At 59.8% G+C, this 14,987-nt stretch overlaps 5 protein-coding genes across 5 annotated transcripts; 3 read left to right on the forward strand and 2 right to left on the reverse strand.

The window, feature by feature from the left end:
* Window positions 1–113: 113 nt before the first annotated feature.
* VTJ83DRAFT_3493 (uncharacterized protein) lies at window positions 114–2,284 on the forward strand (the record flags this gene model as incomplete). The annotated part of the gene is made up of 3 exons (XM_071009877.1): window positions 114–288; window positions 356–641; window positions 742–2,284. 3 exons carry the CDS (start codon window positions 114–116, stop codon window positions 2,282–2,284), a joined length of 2,004 nt encoding a protein of 667 aa, XP_070867371.1.
* Window positions 2,285–3,259: 975 nt separating this feature from the next.
* VTJ83DRAFT_3494 (uncharacterized protein) lies at window positions 3,260–4,351 on the reverse strand (the record flags this gene model as incomplete). Its single annotated transcript, XM_071009878.1, has 2 exons — window positions 3,260–3,892; window positions 3,959–4,351. The coding sequence occupies 2 exons, from the start codon at window positions 4,349–4,351 to the stop codon at window positions 3,260–3,262; spliced, it is 1,026 nt and encodes a 341-aa protein (XP_070867372.1).
* A 1,404-nt stretch (window positions 4,352–5,755) lies between these two features.
* Window positions 5,756–6,196, forward strand: VTJ83DRAFT_3495 (uncharacterized protein; the record flags this gene model as incomplete). The annotated part of the gene is made up of 1 exon (XM_071009879.1): window positions 5,756–6,196. One exon carries the CDS (start codon window positions 5,756–5,758, stop codon window positions 6,194–6,196), a length of 441 nt encoding a protein of 146 aa, XP_070867373.1.
* An 846-nt stretch (window positions 6,197–7,042) lies between these two features.
* Window positions 7,043–9,187, reverse strand: VTJ83DRAFT_3496 (uncharacterized protein; the record flags this gene model as incomplete). Its single annotated transcript, XM_071009880.1, has 5 exons — window positions 7,043–7,169; window positions 7,261–7,405; window positions 7,505–7,985; window positions 8,051–8,478; window positions 8,554–9,187. 5 exons carry the CDS (start codon window positions 9,185–9,187, stop codon window positions 7,043–7,045), a joined length of 1,815 nt encoding a protein of 604 aa, XP_070867374.1.
* A 2,098-nt stretch (window positions 9,188–11,285) lies between these two features.
* VTJ83DRAFT_3497 (uncharacterized protein) lies at window positions 11,286–13,094 on the forward strand (the record flags this gene model as incomplete). The annotated part of the gene is made up of 4 exons (XM_071009881.1): window positions 11,286–11,434; window positions 11,497–12,300; window positions 12,390–12,476; window positions 12,635–13,094. The coding sequence occupies 4 exons, from the start codon at window positions 11,286–11,288 to the stop codon at window positions 13,092–13,094; spliced, it is 1,500 nt and encodes a 499-aa protein (XP_070867375.1).
* Between the last annotated feature and the right edge of the window lie 1,893 nt (window positions 13,095–14,987).

A 14,987-nucleotide genomic window follows, 5' to 3' on the forward strand; every position in this document is an offset into this window, starting at 1 on the left:
CTACTACCACTACCTGATCACATCTTGACAGGGCCCATTTTTGGGACCTTCGGCTACCTTCACTTCAGACCACCCCTCCCTGTAGACGCACCATCCCCCCGGATCGATTCAGCATGGCGTCCTCAGTGTTCTTCAAGTTCAAGTCTCAGAAGGAGCCCACCCGGGTCGAGTTCGACGGCACGGGCATCTCCGTCTTTGAGTTGAAACGTGAAATCATCCTGCGCAGCGGACTAGGCGATGGAACCGACTTCGACTTGATCATCTGTGCCGACGAGGCCATGAAAGAGGGTATGTACCCCCCACTACAACCTACAGCAGCACGACACAGAACACGGCATGCTAACAACCCTCACAGTGTACGATGATGACACCACCATCATTCCCCGTTCCACCACCGTCATTGCCCGCCGGATGCCCCCCAAGGTGCCGGGTAGGGGAAGCGCCGCTCGCTATGTCTCCGGGAAGATGCCCATCCATGCCAAGAACTCGTCTCGGCGCGAGCAGGTCGCGAAGCCCGTCGCAAAGACGCAGTCCAACACGTTGGCCCAGCTCAGCAGCGCCATGACCGAAGAAGAGAAAATGGCGGCCGTTTTCCTGGCCCAGACCGAGAACTTCACCTCCCGCGAGGAGGAAATGGCGACGTGCGTACAACCCCCCCTTTCTTTTTTTCTTTTTTTTCTTTTTCTCTTTTTAGCGCTTCAACAATGGGACGGACTCCGAAGGCTGACCGACGCGTTACAGACAACAATACGTCGCCAAAGGAGGGCCCAAGAAGCCCGTCAACGTTCCCGATCATGACCCCCCGCAGGGCTACATCTGCTACCGCTGCGGCGAGAAGGGCCACTGGATCCAGCTGTGCCCTACCAACGACAACCCAGAGTACGACAACCGCCCGCGCGTCAAGCGGACGACGGGCATCCCCAGGTCGTTTCTCAAGACCGTGGACAAGGCGACGGCGCTGGGCCACAACGCCGACGGTGACGACTCCAAGACGCCTTCCGGCATTATGGTCAACGCCGACGGCGAGTTCGTGATTGCCGAGCCCGACAAGGCCTCCTGGGAGCAGTTCCAGGCCAAGGCCAAGGTGAAGCCCGACGCCAAGAAGGCCACTGCCGAGGAGGACAAGGAAGTCCGGGAGCGTGGCCTGGAGTGCCCCGTCGACAAGAAGCTGTTCATAGAGCCAATGAAGACTCCGTGTTGTGAGAAGACGTATTGCAATGATTGCATCACCAATGCTCTCATTGAGAGCGACTTCGTCTGCCCGGCCTGCAAGTCCGAGGGCGTCTTGATCGACGACCTCAAGACGGACGCGGAGGCGGTCGAGAAGATCAAGGCATTCCTGGCCGAGAAGGATGCGAAGAAGCAGGAGGGCTCCAAGAGCCCCGCTGCCGCTGCTGCTGCTGCTGCTGCCGCATCTCCGACCGCCGACAAAGAAGGGGATGGAGAGGGAGCCGACAAGACCAAGACCAACAAGTCCGACGACAAGCCGGGAAGCAAGGCGACGTCTGCATCCCCCGCCCCATCATCCACGACTCAGGCCGGACAAACGTCCACCCCTGCCGCTACCGCCACCGCTGCCCCCGCCGGCGGGGAGCAGCAGCTAGCAGCACAGCCCAACTCCAAGAAACGCCCGGCCGACGACCTGCTGGACAACCCGAGGATCCCCAAAGCCCCGAAGGCCATGCAGCAGCAGCAGCAAACCATGGCGGCCATGATGAACGGCATGAACGGCATGATGCCTCCGATGGGCGGCATGCCCGGAATGATGTTCCCTCCAGGGCCCATGGCCGGCATGATGGGCGGGCCCAGCATGAACATGGGCATGATGAACCCCATGATGATGAACGGCATGATGGGCAACCCCATGATGAACCCCATGATGGCCGCCGGGCCCATGGGCAACGGCTTCGGGCCCGGGCCGGGCGGGTTCCCTCACAACGGCGGGGGTTGGGGCCCCGGCGGTGCCGGGCGGGGAGGAGCAGGCGGCATGGGCATGGCCGGTCCCGGCGGCATGGGCATGGGCCCCGGCGGGTACGGAGCGGGCCCCAACAGCATGCGGCAGTTCCACCAAGGCGGTCCGGGAGGTCAACAGTACCAGCCGTACCACCAGCAAAACAAGAGCTTTTCGTACCAGCAGCAGCAGCACCAGCAGCACCATCAGCAGCAGCAGCAGCAACACCTCAACAACGAAGAAGAGGATGCCTACTTTCGCAAGCCGGTGAATCCGCACCGGCATCAGAATCGGCAGAGGAGGATCCGGCCGAGCGATTACCGCGAGCTGTAACGCGCCAGTCCGTTCCATCCCGTACGTCTCGTCAAACCGTCACGTCCCGATGTACGATGCATGTCATGTCTACGCCATCCTTTTTCTTGTTCTTCTTGTTCTATTTCTCGCCCGGTACATATTTCTCTCGATTCGATCCGATAGACATGCGCACACAGCATCACGAACGACAACAGCAGACAACGGATGTGTTTTTTTATATGAAAACAGCAAAGAGTGGAGAGAGATTGGGGGTTCGTTGCGTTTCTGGCGTTTGGTTGCGAGGCGTTATTGGACGCCCTCATGTCGAAGAGGAAAGCCCCTTGTGCCTTGTAGTTTTTTTTTTTTTTTTTTTTTTTTTTTTTTTTTTTGTCATGTATTTCATCATTGATTCCCAGCAGGAGGTGGTTGGTTTGTCGTTTTGAAAGAACCAAAAACAACAAACATGTGGGGAGGTCGTGTGACTTTACGACGATAGGGTATGAGAAACGGGAGGGATGAGGATATTGGAACGGGAAAAGGATAATGAAGGATCAGCTGGGACTTGGAAGGAGGAGGGGAGGAGAAAAGGGGAGAGAAAGGAGGAAGCTCCTGTGAATACTGTATAATCTATATATAATCTAGATTTGTCTGACCCCGAATGCTTGTTCCAGCGAGGATCACGGTGTGCCCTTTTTTTCGTGTCGTCACCTCTCTCGGTACCGTGCGAGTTCATATGCTCGTCAAAACCTCCATCGTCGTCGTCGTCGTCTATGTATACATTCCGCGAGCTAGCTGCTGGGCTTTTGCGCGCGCAAGCAAGCCGCCTACGACCCAGTGGTATCATCCGTCCACAACGCCTGGGCGAGACTCGCACACACAAACCAAGAAAAAGCAAAAAAAGAAAAAAACACATCCCGCCAACGTCACGCCACGACAGACTCTAAAAGAATGAAACCGGACCCATGTTTACACCTTCCCTACGTCGGCCGTTGGGCCTTGCGACCCGATCCTCCTTTACGAAGGCGGCACGAAGGGCTTGATGAGCATCTCGCTAAACTTCTCCAGCCTCTCCTTGCCCCTCACCTCCTCCACGAGCAAGGGCATCTTGACCACGTTGAACTCGTCGTACAGCTCCTCGATCTGGTCCAGGTACTTTTTCTGCATGCGCCGCCTCGCGGTGCACTGCTCGCAGTCCGATCCCGGCTTGGGGAACAGCAGCTGGTTGACCACGATGCAGTGCGTGTCGATGCCGTAGCTCGCCAGCTCCTGGATCATGCGCTCCGTCTCGTAGAGCGACAGGAACTCGGGGATGCAGACGCACACAAAGGTGGTGAGGCGGTCGTCCTTGAACTGCGTGTTGACCTCGGAGATGGCGGCGCGGAGCGTCTCGAGCTTCTCCATCATCTCGTTGAGGTTGGCGCCGTTGGGGAGGGCGCCCGAGCCGCCGAGGACGCCGTTGAGGAGCGAGCCGTACTGCGACGAGAGCTGCGAGACCTTGGCGAGCGCCTTCTCGAGGACCGACGGGAACTGGAGGAAGCGCAGCGTGTGCCCGGTCGGCGCCGTGTCGAAGATGATGGTCTCGTACGAGAGGGATTTGACCTGCTTGAGAACCTCGGCGAAGGACATGGCTTCGTCGATGCCGGGGATCTGGAGAGAGGCCAGGGGGGGTTAGCGGTGGTTATTTGCTTGACGTTGGATGGGTGCTTTGCTTACGGCAAAGGCAAGGTCCTGCATCATTCCGGCCATGCCGCCCAGGTCGTTCCCCTCAGCCCCGTCGGTCTGGCCCGCCATGAGGTCCTGGATGCTGCCGTTGGGGTCGATCTCCATGGCGTAGAGATTGTCGAAGCCGTCGACCTGGCGGGCCTCCTTGCCGAACTTTTGGCTGAAGGCGTCGCTGAGGTTGTGGGCGGGATCCGTCGAGATGAGCAGCACAGAGCGGCGGACCTTGGCCAGCTGGATGGCGAGCGAGCACGACGTTGTGGTCTTGCCCACGCCGCCCTTGCCGCCGACGAAGATCCAGCGCAGCGAGCGCTGGTCCAGCAGCGACTGCAGGGTCGGCTCCATGGCGTCGCCGTCGTCGACGTTGATCAGGGCGGCCGACGACATGGTGGGTGGTGGACTGGCCAGGTCGAGGTCGAAGTCGAGGTCGAGGTTGAGGTTGAGGTTGAGGTTGAGGTTGTGACGGGGCCGAGAGCGTGTTTGGTTGATTCTCCTCCTTGGGAAGATGAGGGTCGAGACAGGAGTGGAGCGGGAGGGTTCGAGTTCGAGTCTCGTCGCGGGGCCAGGAAGAGGGGCACCTCGGCGGCCTTGTCGCAGATCGGTTGGAGAAAAGAGACCAATTCCGGCACAGCAGTGGCTTGTGGCTTGACTGAGTCAACAATGCAGTCAGAATGCTATAGGGAGAGGACTCTCTTGTATACTTGCACAGTAGTACGTGCACTATTTCTTTCTTTCTTTTTTTTTCTTTTGGCTTGTTTGTTTCTTCTGAACACGCGCGCCAAATAGGTGCTTGAAACCCAGGCTGAAAGTAGAATCAAGTCGAAGGACAAAGTCACCCAACGTCACCAAGACTGGGGTTTGGGGGGGAGGAGCAGGAGGGTCGGGTCGGGTTTTGGCGGGGCATTCCGCTGGCCAGGGTCAGGGTCTTGGCAGTTTGTTGTCCCGCCTTTCGAGCAGGCTCCCGGCTCGCCCCCCCCTAAGCGTCCAACACGTTGACGAAGCCGTGACGAGAGTAACGTTGGTTCTTTACACAGTAGTGTAGGTACACTATATGAACCGGGCTTGATCCGCTGGCTGCAGAGGGTCAAAAAGCCGGGCCTTCTCCAATCAGAGCCTTGCCATTGCTATGAAACGACCGCTTTGGTAGGTGGCTCATCCCGACAAGAGCCAGGGTTCTTTTGACGAGGTGTACCTGAACGGCCGGACCTCCATCCCGAGCTCGATGCGAATCGCCCTTTGGAGAAGGGCGGATCTGATAGGGGGGACGAACCTAGTCCGCTAGGCTTCTTGGGCACAAGAAGGCGTGTTTCCAGCCCAGTTCCATGTGCCCACCTGATGGTGGTTCAGCTCCCAGTAGCTACCGTGAGTGAGGAGCTACCCCTCACCCAGCTCCAAACGCGAGGCGGCTGAGCCCGACGGGACTGAGCCCATCGGGACCCTCCGAGAAGACGAAATGTGTGATGTCTGGTCCCCGCCCGGCCCCAAAGGAGAAGAACCACGCATCATGGACTCGCCTCACATAGAAACACGGCAGCAGCAGCCTTTCAAAATCCTCCTCGCGCCTGTGTGCGACCACCATTTCTCGTGTTGCCTTGACCTTGCAAGGAGCGGTCGCGCCCATTCCCATCCAAAGTCCAGTTTGATCACGACCTAGCCCACACGCTTCATCCCCCCCCCCCCCCCCCCAACCTCGCGCTCTCAACCATCAACTTACATCCCGTATTACTCGCCAAGCAAACTCAACGGCCACCACCACCACCACCACCACCACCACCCACCACCACAGTCGCCATGGCCGAAGCCAAAGACCGCATCACCTGTCACGTCCTCGACACCACCCAGGGCCAGCCCGCCCGCAACATTCGCGTCAAGCTCGAGCTCGTCTCGGTCGCCAGCCCGGCCTCGTCCCCCTCCCCCTCCCCCAGCAGCCACCAAGGGCCCAAGGTCTTCGAGTCCTCCACCGACGACGACGGCCGCATCCGCGTCTGGCTCCCGTACTCGTCCGCCACCTCCTCGGGCGAGGTCCCGCTCTACACGCTCGAGGACGTGCTGGGGAGCCTCGCCGGCGAGAGCCGCTGGACCCTGCGGTTCGACACGGAAGGCTACTTTGGCGGCGCGGACAAGACCTTCTTCCCCGAGGTGGCCGTGACGTTCACCGTCAAGCAGGGCGAAAGGTACCACGTGCCGCTGCTGCTCGCGCCGTACGGGTATTCGACGTATCGCGGGAGCTGAGCGACGCGACGGAGCGCGGCCCAGGCCAGCCCAGGCGGGAGGAGGGGCCAAGGGAAAAGGGCTGGAGAGACAAGGACGGGAAGGAAAAGGGCATGCATCGGGACAAGGAGGAGGAACCGGCGTCGAATGGATCTGGCGGATCGGTCCAGGTTTGGTTTCGTATACACACACGCACGCACGCCCGCCCGCACGCCCACACGCACGCAAGAGTCAGCCATGGAATTTCAGGCACGGCGTCGGCGAAGGCTTTGACACATCGTCGTAACTCAATCCATCATCTCTAATTCATAGACACCGTGGGAAGGAATTGCCTGCGTGTATCCGTCCCACGCTCCCTGCTCCCCTCCCCATACAAACCAAACAAGCCGCCGCTCTCCCTTGCTCCGCCCATCCCAGAGTCCATTCATCCTATGTGATCCTCCTCGTGCCTCACGCTCACCACCCAAGATGGGCGTGGTGCGTGCGTGTGTGGGTTGTGTATGCGTATGTGCGCCTTCCCCGAATCAACCAAGTAGAGCAATGCAGACCAGTAATATAACATGACACTCCCTTCCCCCAATGCACCAAGCCGCCTTCTTGCTTCAGTTTTCCTCCCCCCGGCTGCCGAATCCTATCTCATCCTCCTCTATCTAGGGTCATTGATAGGTAAGAAGTAGGCAGGTAGGTAGCGTTTCCGTCCGTGATCCTACAGCCAAGCCTTTCCCCCATGCCGTACGGAGTACTGCGTAACTATGCACGCAACCAACGCCGTAAGAAACAGGGGGCCGGGGCTCGGCGGTAGACCCGTGTCTCTTTGTCCGCTTCGGGTCGTCACGGGTCACGAGTCAGGGCTTTGTCCACCATCACCTAACCAGCGGACACCGACTTGCCCAAACCCATGCTATTCCTATTCGAGGTGCCATTCGTGTGCCTCGAGCTCGAGGCTGCGGGGGCCGCCGCTGTTGCGGCTCGAACGCGCTCCGCATTGGACCATCTGTGCATGATGAAAGAAACCCCGTTAGCTCGAATTGGCAGAAAGGGGCAAACCGGCGCTGGAAATGCATGTCCGCAGGGGGGGCACTCACATCCTGATCCTGCCATCATCCCCGCCCGACGCGAGCATGCATGGGTCGACAGGACTCCACGCAACCACGTTACAGCTGTCGCTGTGGCCCTCGAGATCTTGGATTAGCAGGCCTGTCGACCTGTGCCAGAAGCAGATCCGGCCGTCTGCAGACAAAGGGTCAGCGTTCCTCCGCAATTCGTCCCGTCGAGAAGAAGAAGCAGAACCGAACGACCGGTCGCGGCCGATCGAGAGACGATACGCACCCTCGCTCCCGCTAACCACGACATTTTCATTGGCGCCGCCTACGTCGCTGCGGATGGTATACTGCCCCCCGCGATGGCCCGCATAGCGCTGCATGACCCTGCGCGTCTCGAGGTCCATCAGGACGGCCTCGCCATCGGCCTTGTTGACCAGCAAGAAATTGTTGTCGCGGCTAATCGTCAGCGACGTGAGCCGGGCGTTGAACTCGTAGTCGTAGAGATGCTCGCGCGTGGGGAAGCTGTAGACGTGGATGTGCTTCTGGTCGTCCATGGCCACGAGCCAGCGCTCGTCGCTCGAGAGGGCCAGGTCTTCTGTGCGATAAGGCGCCTTCCACGTGTGTAGCCGCTCGCCGCGCAGGTTCCACTCGCAGATGGACATCTTCTTGTCAAAGGACCCGGTGATGATGGTTTGGCCGTCCGAGGTCCAGACGCTGCTGCTCACGGGCGTGTTGAAATCACCAAGGATGCGGATGCATTCGCCGGTCTGAATCCCAGTCACCGTCAGCATCGCCGCAAAAAGGAACCGCGAACACCGCTTTCGGCGCTTACATCTGTGTTCCACACCCTCGCCGTGTGGTCCCATCCGCACGTCACAAGGTGCTTGCTATCTGGGGACCACGCAAGGCTCCCGATATCACGGCGCATGTGCCCGTGCAGCTGGGTGATCAGGGTCAAGCGCTCCACATCCCAAACGCAGGCAAAATCCTCGCTGCCGCAGCTTGCGAGCCGCTTGCCGTCGGGCGAGAAGCGAACGTGCCATACTTCGTCCGCCATGCGGCCCGAGCCCGTGTTTGGCGTCGAGAACTCGGCCATGATCCTGGAGGGAAACCGGCTCCGGGGACACGAGTGGTCGACGCAGAGGGACGGAGCATCGGGGGATGTGTGGTAGAGACATCGGTCCATCTGGCTGCGCTTCACGTCGTCAAGGAGCGTTGCCAGGCGGTGGTCGGGGAGCATGACCGACGGTGAGATGGATTCTGTCGATGAGAGCGTCAGTCTGTGTGGCACTTTTTTTCCTTTTTTTCTTCGCTCGAATCGAGCCTCCAACGCACCTGAAAGTTGTGACAAGAGCACCCGCCGGGACTGCCCATTGGCGCCGTCCCAGTTGGCCTTGGTTCTCAAATCGTCGGCGTCCTGGCACATGAGGAACCTCGACAGAAGATGAAGCGCCTGATGCTGCTGCTGGCACAGGGGAGTGAGCTCGTTACGCAACACGGCCAAAGCGCGGGCCGTCTCCCGCTGCTCGAGAAGCTCGAGGAACTTTTGCTGCCGCAGCCGGAACCTCATGGTGTCGCGATCCGCCCCGGGCGCCAGCACCAGACCGCCCCGGCCGTCGCCGGTCTTGCCGCAGAGTACCTCCTCGGCCTTGACCCAGGAGCCGCTCAGCACCGCCTGCCGGAAGGCGACCACGTCCGGGCTCTCGACCTGGTAGCCGCTGTCCTCCTCGACCATGGCTGCCGCCTCGTGGTGGCCCAGGTCATGCAGAGCTTGGATCAAGATGCGCGACACCTCCTCGCGGCTGTGGCCAAAGTATGCTTCCTCCGGCCCGGATCCGGCCCGGCCCCGGCCGTGCCTGCTCGCGCCGGGCATGGTGCCGGTTTCGGCCGAGGTCGACGCCCGGGATCCGTTCGATACGGGATGCGGAGGCCGAGCTGACGGCTCGCCTCGGCTGATGTCCGCCAGCATGGTGCTTCCAAGGCGTCTTCGCTTCTGGTTGGGACTCCTTCCCGGCGCGTCGTCGCGGGGCACCTCTCCCTCCTGCGCCTCTTCTCCGTCAAACCCGGTCCTCTGTCTCCTCCTCCCGAGGACCTGCACTGGGCGAGGCGGCGTCGAAGCCGCGCGAGGGTCGGACACGGACCGTGTCGGGTTGGGGCCTAGCAGCGGAGGGGGCTGCGGCGGGACGATCTCTCGGGTCGGGCGGGCTGCGGCGGCGGTTGTCGACAAAGTCAAGGGAGGCGGAGGCGGAGGCGAGGGAGTGTCGGAGGCGGACCGGCTCTGGATGGAGGAAGCCTGTGGGGGTGTTGGGTCGGCCACGGCGATCGACTTTGGCTCTGCGGGACCGAGGCTCGCTCCCGCAGAACGTGGGCTGGCCGTTTGCGCGCAGGTGTCGAGAAGGTGACGGGGCGGGTGGGGTTGGAGCTGGTCCCAAGGCTGGGATGGCCGATGACGACAGCGCCGACGCTTTCAAGGGAACTGATAACAAAGGTGGTGCTGGGATGGTTGGGCAAACGAGCGCCGGAGAGAGCGGGTCTCGAACTCGGTGGTGGAAATGTCGTCACGGAGGCGCTTGGTGGGCCACGGGGCCCGAAAGGGGGAATGGAGCTGGCAATGTCGAGCTCGGGTTTGGCCGTTCGCACGCTGGGGGCAGTGGCCGGGAAGATCATGCGGAGCCGCGAGCTCTACGATGCTGCTCGCAGTCGGTGGGAAAGCTTTGGGTTGCGTGGTCAGGCAGACGGCCTAGCAAACGCGGGCGTCGGCAAGCTGTGAAACGATGCAACCGGGGTGCCCTTGGGTCAGAAGGATGAGGTGGGAGACGGTGAGGTGTGATCGAGGTCAGCGAGGTCGGGTGCTCCCATGCTGCATGTTGTACTGTGTAGGTTGCTGCTGGTCGGTCCTGGACCATGCCCACGGGCGCCCACGGGCGCCCATGCCGTCCAGCTCCCGAGACCCACCTGTCCCCACCGCCTGCTAGCCAACTGTCCGGGTCCTATTTGGTCCTCTCCCAAGACACCATTCCGGGCATCTCATTGGCCATCTTCTCCTCCAGGCCTGGTAAGGTACGGTACCTATTGCCCCTCGCAGAAGGCACCGAAAGGCTGTCGAGGTAACCTAAGTAACTGCCTGCCACCTCACCGTACCGCTCAACCAATGAAGCAACGAGCGATAACCCGATGAAGCGTCCTACCGTCTGCTGTCCACTCCTGTTCATTCCGGGGTCGGCATTCATTCCATCCTGCGCTGCCACTCATGAACTCGCCAGCTGCCTTGGAAGTCAAGCGCTGTAGCATTGCGTTGACTTGTTCCTAGCTAAGGTATAATGAATATTAGTATCTGATATCAGGCTGCGCCCTCATCGGAGCGACCTGAACGCTGGTCATCTTACATGGAACTTGCTCTCCCGGAGCGGAGATCATCTCACAGGCCACGGCCCGAGAAAGCATGACCATGCAACTACAGAAGATAGGAGCGTGCGGGATCACCCCATCCAAGCAAAGCAATATCTCAGATAGAACGAAAATACAGAGATCTAGACGATTGCCTTTCTTTCCATTCCACCTCTTGCCTTCCGACAGCCCAGGAGCTCGGGCATGCTTCTTGGGCTGCTAGGTCAGGACCTCACCCTGCCTGATGGCTCACTTCACTCGAGTGTATCCCTTCCCGTTTCCGTAGATGCCTATGGAGTTGGTCACGCCTGCGACGATGGCCATGATGCAAGTCAGCATCAATAATGCCTCCCACTTCACCTCCCCAGCCAGTGATCCTCAAGGCTTCGTCGCTGGCAGGTTGAGAGCCTCACGCTTGCCGCTATGTGGTCAGGCAGAGAAGGGAGGGATGGCCAACCTGGAGAGGGACATTGCTCCCGCGAGATGCCCGCCCGTCAAAGAGCCTAGAGACAAGCCAGGCCGCCACCTTCACCCTCTCATCCTCGGGCCTTGTCGAGTTCTCCCAGCAATGTCTTGAAGAACGAATGTCACCGGCCTTTTCCCAGCGTTCCCTACCCAGCGTTACCTAGTATCGTTACCTACCAGCGTTCCCTGCCCAGCCTCGCCGACCTCCCCAAGCGATGCTAGCCTCCTTCAACTTTGCATGGCCGCCTCCACGGTGTCCGTGGCGATTTCAACGCCGCGCCCGCATCCACGCCCAGCTGTGCGACCTGCAAACCCGAGACTCCCTTGACAAGGCTTTCTCCATCGCCAGGGAGAGGCGTGGCAGGTAGCTCACCCAGGGAATCCCAAACACGCAGCAGCAAGTTGGAGTTCTGATGGCTGCGGTAGGGAAGACACCGTGAAAAATGGCTTTTCAGAGTCTGCGACCGATGCCACTGGGCATTCCAGCTGGTCGCGGACGGGCGTCGCCGAAGGGAAGCATCTCCGCCGGCTCCGGACGAGAGAGTCTCTCTTCGACTACATACCCGTCCGGACCCTGAGCACCGGCACCTTCAGCGATGTGTATCTAGTGCGGAGCAAGGACGATGGGCGCCTCTGCGTCCTCAAGGCCATCCGCAAGGACATGATACGCGCTCCGGACCGGTTCCAGTACGCTCTCATCCGCGCCGAGCGAGATGCCATGGCCGAGGCCGACAGCGAATGGCTGATCAAGCTGCGCTCGGCATTCCAAACCTCCAGCCATCTCTATCTGACCATGGACTACCTCCGCGGCGGCGATCTTGGGTCACTCCTCGACCGCTGCGGGACCCTGACCGAAGGAGCCACGGCCTTCTGCGCCGCAGAAATCACCTTGGGCATCGAGGCCCTCCACAGTCTCGGATACATGCACCGAGACCTCAAGCCCGACAACGTCCTCATCACCGCCACCGGGCATATCAAGCTCGCCGATTTTGGCTTTGCCAAAAGCTCCCGTCCCACGCACGACAAGCACTACTACAACCGGCTCCTCGACCCGTCCCTTCTTAGAACGGGCGCTGGGCTGTACGGGCCACCTCGACCTCGGTCCCGCATGAGAGGAAGCCGATTGAGGGCCACCTCGCGTCTGGGAACGCCCGGCTTCATCGCCCCCGAGGTCTTGAGCCGAAGGGAGTATTCCAACGAGGCCGACTTTTACCCGCTGGGTGTCATCATGTAATGATCACCCGCCCCCCGCGTGAACGGCCAGGCAGAGGGCAAGGCCTAAGCGATTGAATAAGCTCAAGCTGATGCCCATCCCGCAGCTATCGGTGCCTCGTAGGAAGGATGCCCATCGAGCACTCCAACACCAGCATCCTCAACGAAATGGTGGTCAACTGCGATCCATGGCAGTTGCCTTACCCTTGCCAGACAAGTTTCCATGCCTGGCACATCATCACAATGTGGGCTTGCATCCTCTGCTCTCCCTGACGAAGCGTGACCAACTTCAGCGCTTGGCTGGCGACCGGTTGAAGCAGCGGTGCTAACATGCCCCGTCCGACGCACACAGGCTCCTCTCCGAACCCCACCGTCGACTGGGGCGCAAAAACGGCACCCGTGAAATCAAGAATCACGCCTTCTTCCAGGCCCACGGCATAGACTTTGACGGGCTCTTGGACTCGGTTCCTCCTACCCCCTTCAACGCCCCGCACAACCAGACCGACGCTCCCCAACGACCCCCCTACGGAGCCATGACCGGTAAGGGGGCGAATGGCAACGGCCCGGAACAGGCGTCTGAAGATATCACCTCCATCAGGCCCACCGTTGTCGGTTCCGCCGGCGGCGCTGGTGGGTCGGCCTCCGGAGCTCAGGGGCTGTCATCGCACGTTCCCATAGAGCATTGCCATTGGAATACCATCATGGGCGACGGTAAGATGATAGGTACGAAGAAGGAGGAGGAAGAGGATGTCGCGGAGGAGATGGCTCTGCCGTTTGTGGGATTCGAGTACAGGCGGTTTGAGGAGGCGTGAACGAGGGCTTGATCTGTTGGGAATGCACTGTATGCGGGCGTTGGGTGTTGAACCTCACCCAGGCGTTGTGTTTTACTCAGTGTAGACTCTCAAATGGCGTTGGGCATTGCCATTCACATGTCATATCTTGTATCATTCAGCGGATGCGGAGGGGCTATGATACTCCAAGATATGCGGTGTTTTGTGTTTGCGTCGCTTTGGTATCTCCGGTCCAGTCAGCAGCAAGACTGCCTCTATGTCCGACCATTGCCTAGGGTGACTGCCAAGATGACACTTCAGCGTAGAGGGAGACCCAAGTACACCTCCCCGTCTACGCAACACTCATGAGTCTACCATCTGCGCTTCATACTCGTCTAGAAAACAGCACGGATCTGCGCAATACGAACCCTCGTTTTTCCTATCTTACTCGACGCAGCCCTCTCGCGAAGAGAGGCGTAATCAACTTTGATATCCGGAAATGGAGCCTGCCGCAGCACATCCTGTCGCCCGAAGCCGAAGCTAGCTCGGGTGTCTGCTGCCGGACATGTCAGCCTCTCATCGCCCGGGCCTGAAAGACGTCATCCCCCTCTTCAATAAAGACACTGGCTTATCATATCTTCATGACTCGGCAGGGCGTCCGAGTCAGTTACTCCGTAAGGCTGCCCAGGTCGAAGAAATCGGCCGCGGCGGGGTGGGCTGGGCTTTGGAATTTCATCAGTCTACGTACATGCAGCCACCAGTGTTTCTGGTTCGTTTTTTTTTTTTTTTTGTTCGCTCTTTTGTTTCAAGAGAAGGTCCAGCTGCAAGATTCCGAGCCGGTCGAGGTGTCATGACATGCAGTTGGGTTCATCGTTTCGTCATCATCAAAAGCACAATGTGGGGTTCTCCATCCAGGGGTTAAAAAAAAGAGAACGAAGCATGTGAATGTCGGGTTCCATCAGGACCCGCACGCTCCCAACCCTCTCGGCCCGGGTTTTGAGAACACCGAAACCACGAACATCGGCGATGGTTGAAAGTTTGGGGCCTTTGGCTTGCGAGCGTGGGGGAGAAGACATCTCACAGCCGTGCCGGCGCAGCCTAGGGGAGGTCCTCGGGCGTTTCTCGCTGCACTAATCGCCGTTAGTTGATGATAGCGTTGTGACAGGTCCTGGGCGAGTGGGATTCATGGATTCCACGTGGGATGCCCAGCACGACTTTGCGCTTCCCCCCCAACACACGCCGGCTCACAGACACACGGGCGGTTCATCATCAGGAGTCCTCCCCCGCCAGTGGAGGCGGCTAAGGAGGGTGGCAACTTTGGTACCCCCCCCCCCGCGGAGACGTCTCTCCACCTCAAGTTGAACCGGGCGGTCGGCAAGCGCTAAGGCGCTTAACTCTGGCAGCGACCGAAATAGCTTCGGGAGCGTGCGCTCGGCGGGCGAGCTGGTGCTTCGTCGGTCTTGACGGCGGTTTGCTTAGTCGCTGCGGCCGGTGGTGGCACTGACAGTTACTACTAGTTAGCTAATATCCAAATATAACTTGCTACTAAAGGTCACGAGAGCGGTGAATAGCCGAGTAAGCGGGCCCGATGTGGTGGCCAAAGGAAAAAGAAAACGTGGAATCCCGCTCGTTAGGCTGCCCATGCCGTCGGAATGTTTCCGTCAACTATCAGCGAGGCTCTCACACACAGTATGCACAGTATGTACGAAGTTACCGTAGCGTCGAGACGCGGGAAGCTCAACCAGGATGGTAGGATCGTAGTCGGGATGCGACCTGCAGAATCAACTTCCGGCCTCTTCGCCCTGGAAGTATCAAAAACAAGCCCGCCAGGAAGTCGCCCAGTAATACATACATGCTCTTGATGAAGCAACGGCGCAGAACGGCAGATGCCGTCCCTGGGCTCGCTGCGCGTCGTGTCATCTATCCGCTCCTCGC

This window comes from Remersonia thermophila, chromosome 3, assembly GCF_042764415.1.
Source record: "Remersonia thermophila strain ATCC 22073 chromosome 3, whole genome shotgun sequence".
NCBI lineage: Eukaryota > Fungi > Ascomycota > Sordariomycetes > Sordariales > Chaetomiaceae > Remersonia > Remersonia thermophila.